Consider the following 14131-nt stretch of genomic DNA (forward strand, 5'->3'; position numbering starts at 1 on the left):
TCATATTGGACTTGTTCACTCTGTTTTTCTCTCCACAGATGCTGTCAGACTGGCTGATTTTTTCTAGCACTTTTTTTTTAATAACACTCTCAGTACTGCTCTGGAATATCAGCCTTGATTTTGTGCCCAAGTCTACTGGAGTGGGATTCAAACCCACAAACTGCTGTCTCAGAGGCTCATGAATTACCGCTGAGCCACAAATCAAATATCAATATTGCGTGATGTTGACATTCAATAAATCATCAGTTCCAAATGTGTATAGATCCTATCCCTAAGAATCTTCTCCAACAATTTTACTATCACTGACGTCAAGCTCACTGGCCTATAATTACCCGGGTTATCCTTGCTATCCTTCTGAAACGATGGGACAACATTGGCTATTCTCTAATCCCCTGGGACCTCACCTGTGGCCAACGAGGAAACAAAGATTTCTGTAGAGGCCCAGTAATTTCCTCTCTTGTCTCCCTCAGTAATCTGGGATAGATGCCATATGGCCCTGGGGATTTGTCTAACTTAATGCTTTTTAATACACCTAACACTTCCTCCCTCGTAATGATGACTTGCTCTAGAAGAGGAATTACATACCCCTCCGAGACACCATCAATCAACAGAATTAGGAAGGGATACAGATTGACAGAGAGGTTTAGACAGGGAGATAGATTGGCAGAGAGGTTTAGACAGGGAGATAGATTGGCAAAGAGATTTTGTGAATGCTGGAAATCTGAAATAAATATGCTGGATAAATTCAGCAGATCTGGCAGCGTCTGTGGGGAGAGAAACATAGTTAAATTATCCAGACTTATCCAGGTGGGTTCTCCGCAGATGTTGCCAGACCTGCTGAGTTTATTCAGCATTTTCTGTTTTTATTCAATGATTAAACATTTGCATCACTTACTGTAAATTATAATGTAAGTTTGAAAATAAGAGACATGCCTAACCCATTCAGCTATTACCTCTCTGCTCTCTGACCGACAGTGACTCCCAGTTCAATAACACCTCAGCTTTAAAATGATCATTTTTATGTTTAAAACCGTCAATTGGCCTTGTCCCTCTCTCTCTGTAACTTCCTCTGGTCCTACAATCCTCTTGAGATATTTGCACTCCTTCAGTTCTAACCTATTCAGCATTATCAATTTTCACTGCTCTACCATGAGGGTCATATATGAATTGCCTAGGCCCTTCAAATTTTCTTCACAAAATCTCTTTGCCAATCTATCTCCCTGTCTAAACCTCTCTGCCAATCTGTATCCCTCCCTAAGCCTCTGTCAATCTGTATCCCTTCCTAATTCCGTTGATTGATGGTGTCTCGGAGGGGTATGTAATTCCTCTTCTAGAGCAAGTCATCATTACGAGGGAGGAAGTGTTAGGTGTATTAAAAAGCATTAAGTTAGACAAATCCCCAGGGCCATATGGCATCTATCCCAGATTACTGAGGGAGACAAGAGAGGAAATTGCTGGGCCTCTACAGAAATCTTTGTTTCCTCGTTGGCCACAGGTGAGGTCCCAGAGGATTAGAGAATAGCCAATGTTGTCCCATCATTTCAGAAGAGTAGCAAGGATAACCCGGGTAATTATAGGCCAGTGAGCTTGATGTCAGTGATAGTAAAATTGTTGGAGAAGATTCTTAGGGATAGGATCCATACACATTTGGAACTGAATGGTCTTATTAGCGGCAGACAGCATGATTTTGTACAAGGGAGATCATATTTTATTAATTTGATAGAGTGTTTTGAGGAGGTGACAAACATAATTGATGAGGGAAGGGCCATGGATGTTGTCTACATGGACTTTAGTAAAGCATTTGACAAGGTCCCTCATGGCAGGCTGGTGCAAAAGGTTAAATCATATGGGATCAAGGGTTAACTAGCGAGATGGATTCAGAACTAGCTTGGCCATAGAAGACAGTGGGTAGCGATGGAAGGATGTTTTTCTGAATGGAGTTCTGTAACTAGTGGTATTCCGCATGGATCAGTTTGCGGATGATACTAAGGTTGCTGGAGTTGCAGATAATGATGCAGATTGTAAGAGAATACAGCAGGATATAAATAGTCTGGAAAATTGGGTGGAGAAATAGCAGATGGAATTTAATCTGGACAAATGAGAGGTGATGCATTTTGGCAGATCCAATTCAGGTGGGAGCTATCAAGTAAATGGCAGAACCATCAGAGCTCTGACAAAAGGGTCATCTAGACTCGAAACGTTGGCTCTATTCTCCCCACAGATGCTGCCAGACCTGCTGAAATTTTCCAGCATTTTCTGTTTTTGTATCCCTCCCCAAGCTATCTCCCTCTTTAAACCTCCTTGGGTTTTATCGGTTTACCTGTGAACTGCCCAGGGACCTTTTTAGCATTCTAATGGAACTATACGCATGCAATTTTAGATTTCCAGCATCTGCAGTGTTTTGCTTTATAAATGCAATTTGTAGTAGTTGAGACCACATACAAATTAGGTTTTACTGCCATCAAATTTGGTAGTAAATATAGATATATAGCAAAGTAAATATCTGTACACTAACAATATATAGCTGCATGTCCTTTCTCAGTCGAGAAATGCAATGTATGTGAAATCCGCATTTCAATCTGAATATCATAGAAACCCTACAGTGCAGAAGGAGGCCATTTGGCCCATCGAGTCTGCACCGACAACAATCCCACCCCGGCTTTATCCTCACAACCTCACACATTTACCCGCTAATCCCTCTAACCTACACATCCCGGGACACTAAGGGGAAATTTAACATGGCCAATCAACCTAACCCGCACATCTTTGGAGTGTGGGAGGAAACTGGAGCATCCGGAGGAAACCCATGCAGACACGGTGGGGTATGTACAAACTCCACATATCTTTATATATATATCTACAATAACTGCAATGAACTTTACAAGTGAGTGCTTTTTTAACCTCTTTCGAGTCTGGACCTTCTAACACAGTGATAATCGCACAGCATCAACAACCCAATGGTTTTGAAGAAAAGCTTGGGAAATATTCAAATCCCACTATGGTCAATGGTGAAACAGAATTTTTAAATTCAGGAAATGGGCAAGGAAAAGAACAGAGCAATCTTACCTCATCTCGCTCTCCAGATGTGAGGAGGCTCATGATATATGCTTGAATCTGGCTAGTGTTGACCACACATCCAAAAAGCAAACATGGAGTGGGGAGTGACGGGAAAACAATTTCTCAAAATACACTTACTGATTCCTCCTCCCCCAACCCCCAACCCCCCCACCCTTCCCCACACACACACATACCTCTCCCCCTTTCCCCCCTCAGCTTCTATTTGGAACATTACCAATGGAGCATTCGTATGGAATTAAAATCAGTGAATGCTGAAAGGCCTGGGAACATTTGTGGATTGAGGAAGATAGGGTGACTGTTTCATTACTACTATCTTATATTTTATTCACATCAAGTCAACACAAGTGCTGATTGGTTGAGAAATGCAATGGACCCATCATTACAGACAAGAATAAAAGACCAACACCTCACCTTTTACATCAACAACTAGGTCAGGCCTTATCCCACTCAATATGACTCCATCTGAACTGATGTTCCAGGAAGAAATGACTTTACTTTCCTCTACCGAGATTCCTAATCTTGAATTTGGACCGAAAAAGCTTCCAATTATATCCAAGCAGCAATCTTCTGCCATCTGTGGAGAAGTGAAAGAAGAAAATAACAAATCAATAATCATAGAACTTAGTGCTGAAGGAGGCCATTTGGCCCATCAAGTCTGCACCAACCACAATCCCACCCAGGCCCTATCCCCGTAACCCCATGCATTTACCCTAACTAGTCCCCCTGACACTAAAGGGCAATTTAGCATGGCCAATGCACCTAACCCACACATCTTTGGACACAGGGAGGAAACCGGAGCACCTGGAGGAAACCCATGCAGACACGTGGAGAATGTGCAAACTCCACACAGACAGTGACGGGAATTGAACCTGGGTCGCTGGCGCTGTGAGGCAGCAGTGCTAACCACTGTGTCACTGTGCCAGTCACACATTACAGTTGGGAAAATGTTCTTCTGTGAGTCAGTGCTGCATAGGATTGACTATGATCAAACATTAACCACATTAACCATATGTATGATTAGTTTTCAAATAGCCCACGAGTAGAAATCATGATTGGACTATTCTTGTAAGTATACTACGAGGGGTTGAGGCATTGACATGGTGGTAACGTTACCAGGCTCATCCTCTGAGGAAATGGGTTTGAATCCCACCAATGGCAGTTGGTGGAATTTTAATTCAGTTAATAAATCTAGAATTAAAGCCTAGTCTCAGTAAAGTGAGCATGAAACCATTACTATTTGTTGGAAAAACTCATTTTGTTCACTAGCGCCCTTCAGGGAAGGAAATCTGCCGTCCTGTCCTCCCTGTGTCTCCAGACCCGAAGCAACGTGGTTGACTCTTAACTGGCCCCTGAGATAACCTAGCAAGCCACTCAGTTGTATAGAATTGCTACAAAGCTAGCAGTGCCCACATCCCATGAAAGAATAAGCAGTCTAATTGGAAGTACCAAAGGCACATTTGTGCTTTATGATGTATGTGACTTGATCTGGTTATTATCTGTCCATTTTCTGAAGCATTTTGTCATTGGACTGAGGCACCTGTTCAAGAAAGATTCTCTGAATAAGCAAATGCAGTTTCTTTTTTATTTATTACATCCCTATACCTTATACAAAGTGTTAAGCAAGCTAGAATCCCACTCATGCCTATCACAATTAATTGTTTAATGCTCATTCAAGAATGAGATTAGTTTGTCATATTTCGGGTACCTGGTTTCAGTATTGTGCACTCCTCGATCAAAGTCAGCACAGACAGCTGCAGAGTAGAACATCTTCAGTCCTGCCCCATCTATTCCCCAACTTCAGACTTGCCACAAGTTGCTGCTTTATTGATTATCCTTCATATACTATCATTTTTTTTTGTTGCAAATTACAAATAACAATGTTTGAGGAATGTTTAAGGACTGCACATCGTTATGGCCTTGCAACAGTATATGATCTTATACAACAAGCCTAAGACAGGTCCTACTGGTGTCAACTGTTCCTTTAAATGGTTCCCAATACGGTCAGTGGGCTCGACTGTGCCTGCTGTGAACAGTGTATGTTTCTTTCAGACAGCTAAAAAGCTATTTACTACTGTGTACAAAATTCCCATGGGATACAAGCAGTTAAACCTTCAAACATTTTGTTCTTTTCATGTAGTACCCAGCATTTCTTTCACACGTACATTACAAATTCCACACTGGCTTTCCAAAATGAGAGGATGGGCAGTTGAAATGTTGTAGCTGTCAGGACATTGCCTTCACACAAAGCTTTTTAACATCCAAGTACTTCTGTGTTCTATTCCGGGACCATTGCTGGTATGGTCAGCATTTGCTGCCCATCCTTAATTGCCCCCGAGAAGGTGGTGGTGAACCACTGCAGCCCATCTGGTGTAGGCACACCCACAGTGCAGTTAGGAAGTAAATTCCAGGAATTTACCCAATTTCCCTTCGGGAAAAAGATGCAGAAGTCCGAGGTCACGTACCAACCGACTCAAGAACAGCTTGTTCCCTGCTGCTGTCAGACTTTTGAATGGACTTACCTTGCATTAAGTTGATCTTTCTCTACACCCTAGCTATGATTGTAACACTACATTCTGCACTCTCTCGTTTCCTTCTCTATGAACGGTATGTTTTGTCTGTATAGCGCGCAAGAAACAATACTTTTCACTGTATGTGAATATATGTGACATTAATAAATCAAATCAAATATTAAAGGAAATTTGGCATGTCAACGTCAACTTGCACCAACATTTACAGATGCACCGTAGAAAGCATTCTTTCTGGTTGTGTCACAGCTTGGTATGGCTGCTGTTCTGCCCAAGACCGCAAGAAACTACAAAAGGTTGTGAATGTAGCCCAATCCATCACACTAACCAGCCTCCCATCCATTGACTCTGTCTACACTTCTCATGCACCCCGGACATTCTCTCTTCCACTTTCTTCCGTCGGGAAAAAGATACAAAAGTCTGAGGTCATGTACCAACCGACTCAAGAACAGCTTCTTCCCTGCTGCCATCAGACTTTTGAATGGACCTACCTTGCATTAAGTTGATCTTTCTCTACACCCTAGCTATGACTGTAACACTACATTTTGCACTCTCTCGTTTCCTTCTCTATGAACAGTATGCTCTGCCTGTATAGCGTGCAAGAAACTTTTCACTGTCTGATAATACATGTGAAAAAACTAAATCAAATCGAACAACAATGGAGGAACGGTGATATAATTCCAAGTCAGGATGGTGTGTGCCGTGGAGGGGAACTGGCTGATGGTGGTGTTATCATGAGTTTGCTGCCCTTATTATTCTAGGTAGAAGTTTGGAAGGTGGTGTAGAAGAGTCTTGGTGAGTTGCTGCAGTGTATCATGCAAATAGTAGATACTGCAGCAACTGTGCACTGGCATTGAAGAGTGTGAATGTTTATGGTGGTGGAATGGATGCTGATCAAGTGGACTGCTTTGCCCAGGATGGTGTTGAGCTTCTTGAACGTTGTTGGAGCTGCCCACATCCACACAAATGGAGTGTATTCCATCACACTCTTGGGCCAAATGGCCTCCTTCTATTTCCTTTCTATATTTCTACTTGTGCTAGATATTTCCCCAACCAGTTGAGAATTTCCCCATTGAATCCCATTGACTTCAATTTTACTCTGGCTCTTTGATCACAAATGAAACCAGAAAATGATTCAACTCCTACAGCTACATTTATGCTGCAGTATTTTTCAATAGAAAAAATTTGTAACACAATGTTTTTACACCTACACTGTTTTTTACACCTACCTAAAGTAACTGTCTAATCATAAAATTATTTTAGGAATCGGAGAGTGGAAGAGGTGGAGGAGGAGGAAGAAGAGAGAGAATTACCAAGTACATCGCCAAAGTTAAATAAAGAGAATAAACTTTAATAATTAGTCAAAGTGTTTTTCCTTTGGTGATCTTGGTTCAATCACAGATAGTGCATTTTGTCGTCAAGCATAAGGGCCAGATTTGTCAAAGCAGGGTCAGGAACCCCATGCCCAGATAAATTCTGCGACCTTCACACAACCCAATTTTAAATGTTAATGCCAAGTGTTTCCAGGAACCTGCCTGCCTGACACCAAAGGCAAAAGCCATGCTACTGAGATCAGGCCACTCCTGGGAAGACCAGCAGCATTAAACCTAAGGAAAGCGAGCACACGGCCGCAATGAAAGTAATGTGCATGTCCTGGCACAAGATCTCCTGTGTACAACACATTTTACCCAATACGAGCAAACTTTCAGTTCTCCCCACTTTTGAACGTGGCAACCCTGCACGAGCATGCACCTGACTGTTCGAATTCGCCAGAACCCCATTTCAAAATTGGAGTTACAACCTCCCCAGCTTGTTAACAAGCTCCTAAAGGAGCTAAATGGGCCATTAATTTGAGGTGTCTGGGTTCCAGATTCTTCCCCTCACCCCCACACAGTTGTATTTTTAAATTGTAGACTTTCTCGGTACCCGAAATGACCTCTGGAGTGAGATTTTAAAATCACGCCTGCACTGGGTCTTGACCCCATCGGCAATTGAAAATCCAACCCTGGAGCTCCCATTTTGAAAAGCTCATTAGTTAAAAGATGATCACTCAGGGAGACTATACTGGAGAAGTTAGGACAGTATCTTCTTTGATCAGACTCAATATCATCAGTACCTTGGTTTTGATAAATCCATCCTGGTAAAACCAGATTTGGTCATCCATTCCTGTGCTTTCTAAAGCTTGCACTCGTACCATGCTGATGTCATTCAGTTCTCCGAAAAATGTCATGAATGTTCCAGTGCCTCTGTTTCGTAGCCTGAAATACACTCTACTCTGTAAAGAGGAGAGAATGGGTAAATGTCACATAACTTTCAATTTTAAAAAAATGTTCTAGATTATTGCAAGCTTAAGCCATCACTTTTACATAAATGCAGTATTTCGCTGCTTGAATAAGTAGATATATTTGTATTCTTTGCAATTTCACAAATTGTACCAGAAATAGCTGAAAAGGGAGGGGGAGAAAAGAAAACTGTGCCATCAAGATATGTTAATGCCAAATAATGATTTTCAATCCACTAACTGGAAACATGAATTGAACTTTTAAAAACAACTTTTTGACTTTTAAAGACTTTTTGCAAAACAGACTAAGGTGACTTGAACTCACAGCCAGGATGGCTACCTAATTTGCATGATTGTGCATTCCACATTCCAACTCCATTGAGATGGAAACGGCATGTCTGCTTAAACCCATCAAAGACAATGACCTCAGACAAATCCGAATGAACCGAATTCCCTTTTCCATTAGCGCAACATTCAGATACTCAAGATAGGCAAATCATCAAAGCTATTCACTTGAACAATGGGACCCTGGCTAAGAGGGGGAATCACAGTAAGAAGTCTCACGACACCAGGTTAAAGTCCAACAGGTTTATTAAGAACATAAGAAATAGGAGCAGGAGTAGGCCATCTAGCCCCTCGAGCCTGCCCCGCCATTCAATAAGATCATGGCTTATTTGGTAGCAAAAGCCACTAGCTTTCGAAGCGCTGCTTCTTCATCAGAGGGAATTTCCAGATCTGACCTAGTCAAGTTGCAATTGGAATATACAATCCCATCTGAACAACTAGTCAATGGAGAGGCCAATCACATGACGAGTTAATCCTTTGTTTTAAGTACACGGTTTCACAGCAGAACTGAGGACAAGCAATTGAGAAGCTGAGAGGGGTCCTTCCTCTCTCTCTTCCACCCAACTTGCAAGTTTTTGAGCCCTGTGAGATTCTTTCTCCATGTGTAACAGACAGATAATTTTAAGGAAGAACTCAGTCCACATCTGTGTCTCCAGACAAATAGATAGGTCATCCATCTGCAGTTTTAAACTGCCGTGACTTTGAAAGCAGAAGACCACTGAGTAAAAGCAACAAGACCACCAGTCCAGTCTGGAGCCAACTGAGTCACCAAATTACAGACTGTGAATTCCTTTTTAGCTTTAATTGACTAACTTGGCCAACCTACGCTTCATGACTCTGTAATCTGTGTTTGTTTTGTGTGTATCATTTTACTGTGTGTGTAGTTTGAGTGTGTGTGTGGTGTAATTTGAGTGTGTGTGCAGAAGTTTATTTATTAGCCACAAGTAGGCTTACATTAACACTGCAATGAAATTACTGTGAAAATCCCCTAGTCACCACACTCCAGTGTCTGTTCGGGTACATTGAGGGAGAATTTAGCATGGCCAATGCACCTAACCAGCACATCTTTCGGACTGTGGGAGTAAAGCGGAGCACCCAGAGGAAATCCACACATACATGGGGAGAACATGCAAACTCCACACAGACAATGATCCAAGTCGGGAATCGAACCCAGGTCCCTGGTGCTGTGAGGCAGCAGTGCTAACCATTGTTCCACTGTGCCGCCAACGGTAGTTTGAGTGCGTGTGTGTAGTTCGAGTGCGTGTGTGTGTATGCAGTTTCAGTGTGTGTACAAAAGTCAGTACATATATTATTTTATTTAAATTGGTTTAACTAGAATAAAGCAAATCTTTCTCATTGTTAAACTTAAGAAAGCCTGTCCTACTGTTTTTTTATGATTCTAGCCCGTAAACATTTAAGCATTCACTGAATTGAAAAGTATATCCATTTCATACTAAAGGGAACCTATTGCGTTGAATGAAGAGGGCAAAGGAGGAACCAGTCAACTCCTTCTCACCTGGTCCAACAACTGCTTTTTTGCAATTTACCTCAATTTCTTCTTTAAAAAATAAGCTGAAACAAACGGTATAATATATATTTTAAAGCAATAATGTAATGGACTCGCTAAATTAAAGCACCAACAATGTTGCAGGGTTTGTTTAAGCTCCAGTACACTGTAAGAACATAAGAAATAGGAGCAGGAGTAGGCCATCTAGCCCCTCGAGCCTGCCCCCGCCATTCAATAAGATCATGGCTGATCTGAAGTGGATCAGTTCCACTTACCATGAGATAATTATAAAATCCTCTTTTCCTGTTTAAAGAGCTCCTAAATTTTCCTTGCTGCCATTGGAAGTTGTTCAGTGAAGGCTAGGCACTTAGACATAAGGGAGGTAGGAAATAATTGGAAAAATTTATACCAGATTCACAGCAGCTGGTACCACAGCTGTGCTGATAGAATTCAATGTGCCTGCTTCTTGGAAACACAGAAATGGTAAGCAATCACGCTGCCAAAAAAATCTTCACAAATGATCCAACGTGGAGAATCAATAGAGAAACTGCAAGGATGGAAATCCGCAACTTAAACGAAAAATGCTAGAAACATATTGCCGGTTCGACAACATCTGTCGAGCAAAAGAGTATCTTGTTGAAATTTCGAGTGTCTTGAGAATAGATCTTGAGAGAATCTCTCATACCTTCGGCCAATATCTTGCAAACCAATCTCCTGTAGTCCCACCTTTCCATAAACATTTACAGCTGAGAAAAATGTACTCGAAACATTGAAGGAATACAGCCTCATGTTTAATTTCTACTTAGAATTACTACTTTTCACAAAATAATCAATCAATTTTGTCTTTCTCCAATTTATTTATTTAGCGAGTGCAAAATCCCCAAACCAAGCAGTTTTTTCCAGTCCTGCTGGGTTGAGTGTAGACAGGTCTCCACTGAGTGCGTGGATCGGACACTCTTCCATGATGTGGTGCATAGTTTGCTCTCTTCCACAGACACACAGGGGGCTGGCACTAATGCTCCAAATGTGGAGATTGGCCAAGCAGGAGCTGTGGTTGGTCCTGGACCTGTTGAGGGTGGACCACTCTTTCCTTGGAAGGTTGAAGCCAGGCAGCCTTTGGGTTGGGTTTGAGACCAGGTACTTGTTTGACATGTCCAATGATTCCCATTCATTTGTCCAGGTGGAAAATGTGTTGAAGTTTTGTGTTGGAGGGTTGTTCCAGATTGGCTTTCTTGATGGAAGTCATACCTTAGGTGTGTTGAATAGATAGAACATAGAACATATAACAGTACAGCACAGAACAAGCCCTTTGGCCCACGATGTTGTGCCGATCTTTATGAAGATCTGCATGAAGGGGCAGTGGGGAGCATTGCAAGCTTTTTCTATCATTTTTGGGTTGTTGCAAGTCGGAAAATATGAGGAGGAGTGATGTTTGCTAGAACAGGGAGCCAAGGGAGTGATGCTGTGTGTAGTGTTGCAGTAATTATATGCATGGTAGCTGGGTATTAACGTGTGTGTGTGTGTGTGCACGCGATGATTTTGAACAGGGGTGCAGTATTCTGCAACTGAATATAAGAGTGTAAGTGCTGGGGTTTAGAGGGTGGTAATAGCAGACCCCCACTTTAACCGGCCTAGTTTGGCAATCAAGACCTTGGACTTGACCTTGGCTGCATTTTAGGTTTTCCCGGAAGGTTCGTGTCCTATCTAGGGTCACTCCAAGGTATATTGGAGTTGGGTGGTGCTTTAATTTGTAGCCATTCATTTGGATGTTGAGCTCTTAATTGGCTTTTGCATTGTGAAGATAGAATACGCTGAACACTGTTTCTGCAGGGCGGGGCTTCATGAGCCATGTATGGCAGTATTCAAGTTTCGACAAGCCATCATTTAAGGTCCAGTCCAAGGTGTTGAAGTCGGGGCTTGAACTGTGAGGCAGATGTCGTTGGCGTGTTTGAATTTCTCCATTAGGTGTCAGTGGCACTTTTGATTAGATGAACAACTTGAAAAAATCTCTCACATGGTGGAATTTTCTCTTTATTTTTGCAGAGTGTAGCAGCAGGCAGGAAAAACGGCGTGGAAGCCGTCAACCCCCCAATAGCAGCTTCCTCCAATGTATTGCGAGCAACATAGAAAAATAAATCCAAAAGGAGAAGGTCCCACGATGCCAAGCTGGCGGGGTTGGCTCTGATGAAAACTGCCTCGCCAGCATCTTAGGTTTTAAAAGATCAGGGTGCAATTTTCAAAGGGTGCCCATTATGCAAATAGGACTCCAACTCTCTGGAACATTTCACATGCAACCTTCCAAACCAACCCCCACTCTGTCCCCTCCCCACCCCATGCAACACATGGAATGTACTTCCTTGCTGTGGGAAACCTGTTGTGATTCAGAGTACGCCGACATGAATGGACAATCTGGGGAGGTAGCTACCAGGCGTACAGTCCTGATGATTATGTTTAAATGTACTCTCATGGGGATCCCGACGTTCAACACCAGGATTTTCATTATGTCATTGGTGGGGGAACAGGAAACAATCCCTATTTAAAATCCCACCAGTGTAAATAGCGCTTTGGGTCTCCTGCAGGATTTTCCGCTCCCGCCGCCAACCCCACACCATGAAAACACGAGCGCAAAATCCACCCCACAGTTATTACTGACAGGTTCACACTTCAAATTTTATATACCAAGTCTTTACACCCGCACATGTACAGACCTGAATCAAAGGGCGTAGAGAACCAATCCTGTGCCATCCAGTGTGCTGGTGCCAGTTGGGTATCTGACAGGGCTGTAGCAAAATCTGACTTCCCTTGTAGTTACTGCATTCATAAGCAACCCATCTGTTTTGGATAATAAATCAAAAAATATATCACACATTTAATCATTAGTCCTCAAGTGCAAAGTTGTTCTACAATGGTGCATGTAGAACATCTTTATCAGTAACAATGAGCATCATTTGAAGAACTAACCAGCACGTCTATCGACTGTGGGAGGAAACCAGAACACCCAGAGGAAACCCACGCAGACACAGGGAGAATGTGCAAACTCCACACAGCCAGTGACCCAAGGTCGGAATTGAACCCAGGTCCCTGGCGCTACACAGTAGTTAACATTGTTGCCTCAATGTCAGGGACCCGGATTCAATTCCAGCCTCAGGTCACTGTTTTCATGGAGTTTGCACGGTCTCCCCATGTCTGCGTGGGTTTCCTCCGTGTGCTCCAGTTTCCTCACACACTCCAAAGATGTGCGGGTTAGGTTGACTGGCCATGCTAAATTGTCCCTTAGTGGCAGGGGATTAGCAGGGTAAATACCTAGGCTAACGGGGGCAGGTAGGACCTGGGCGGGTTGTGGTTGGTGCAGACATGGGTCAAATGGCCTCCTTCTGCAATGTAAAGATTGGAGTTCATGAGCAGTCATTGTTCAGTAAATAAAAACAGAAAATGCTGGTATGGCATAGCTGTGGAGAGAGAAACAAAGTTAATGGGGGTGATTTTACACCCGTGTTCGCCAGAGGTGCAAATCGCAATGCGGGCGCAAAATTTCATGAGAATCGGAAAATAAGATTCTCACCAGCGAGTCTTCATTTTCTGATTTTCCCCAGGTGGGAACCTCATTAAAATAAATTTAAATGTATTTGTAGGACATCCCTGCCACATGTTTAAAGTTTATTTTATTACTGTCACAAGTAGGCTTACATCAACGCTGCAATGAAGTTACTGTGAAAATCCCCTAGTCGCCACACCCCGGTGCCTGTTCGGGAACACTGAGGGAGAATTTAGCATGGCAATGCACCTAATCAGCATGTCTTTCGGACTGTGGGAGGAAACCGGAACGCCCCAAGGAAACCCACGTGATTTCCCCAACCGGGAATCGAACTCGGGTCCCTGTGAGACAGCAGTGCTAACCACTGTGACACCATTCCCCTGCTATAAGGAAATCATCACCACCCCACCTGCCTTGTTGTTGATGTTTACAACAACAACAACTGAAAAAAAAAGGGAAGCAGTTGAGGGGAACCTGCAGGGTTGCAAAGATAAGCATAGCACATGGGTGGGGGGAAAAGGGACATGGCGGTGGAATTGTTGCTTTGGTGCATGTGGTGGTGGTGGTGGGGGAGGCGGGGGGGAGTCTCTGTGCTCTGGTCTCTGTGAAACTGGCATCGCCAGTTCTATCCAGCGTCACCCAGCCCACATGACAGCAGAAATCACACCAACCTCCAGATGTTCTGTGGTCAGAGTGCCAGAGAATCTAAAGAGAAAACTCGGCTCTGCAGCTGCAGAGCTGCACACTGGTTTTCTCACCCCAGCCAGCACTCTGTGCACAGAGTGGAATATTCTGCCCAATATTTCAAGTCCATGTAAACTGAACCGCTGCCTTTAGGGACCTGTGTACTTGTATGCCAA

The 14131-nt window shown here is 43.0% G+C and overlaps 1 protein-coding gene across 2 annotated transcripts in view; it reads right to left on the bottom strand.

Moving 5' to 3' along the window:
* crybg1a (crystallin beta-gamma domain containing 1a) overlaps positions 1-14131 on the bottom strand; it is a 261887-nt gene that overhangs the window by 6999 nt on the left and 240757 nt on the right. For both annotated transcript variants that reach the window (XM_078212402.1, XM_078212403.1), the window contains 3 exons: positions 12445-12568; positions 7720-7878; positions 3490-3652 (listed from right to left, as the gene is read on the bottom strand). In XM_078212402.1, coding sequence (XP_078068528.1) covers positions 3490-3652; positions 7720-7878; positions 12445-12568 — 446 coding nt within the window. The remainder of the gene's footprint in view (positions 1-3489; positions 3653-7719; positions 7879-12444; positions 12569-14131) is intronic.

This window comes from Mustelus asterias, chromosome 5 (assembly GCF_964213995.1).
Source record: "Mustelus asterias chromosome 5, sMusAst1.hap1.1, whole genome shotgun sequence".
NCBI lineage: Eukaryota > Metazoa > Chordata > Chondrichthyes > Carcharhiniformes > Triakidae > Mustelus > Mustelus asterias.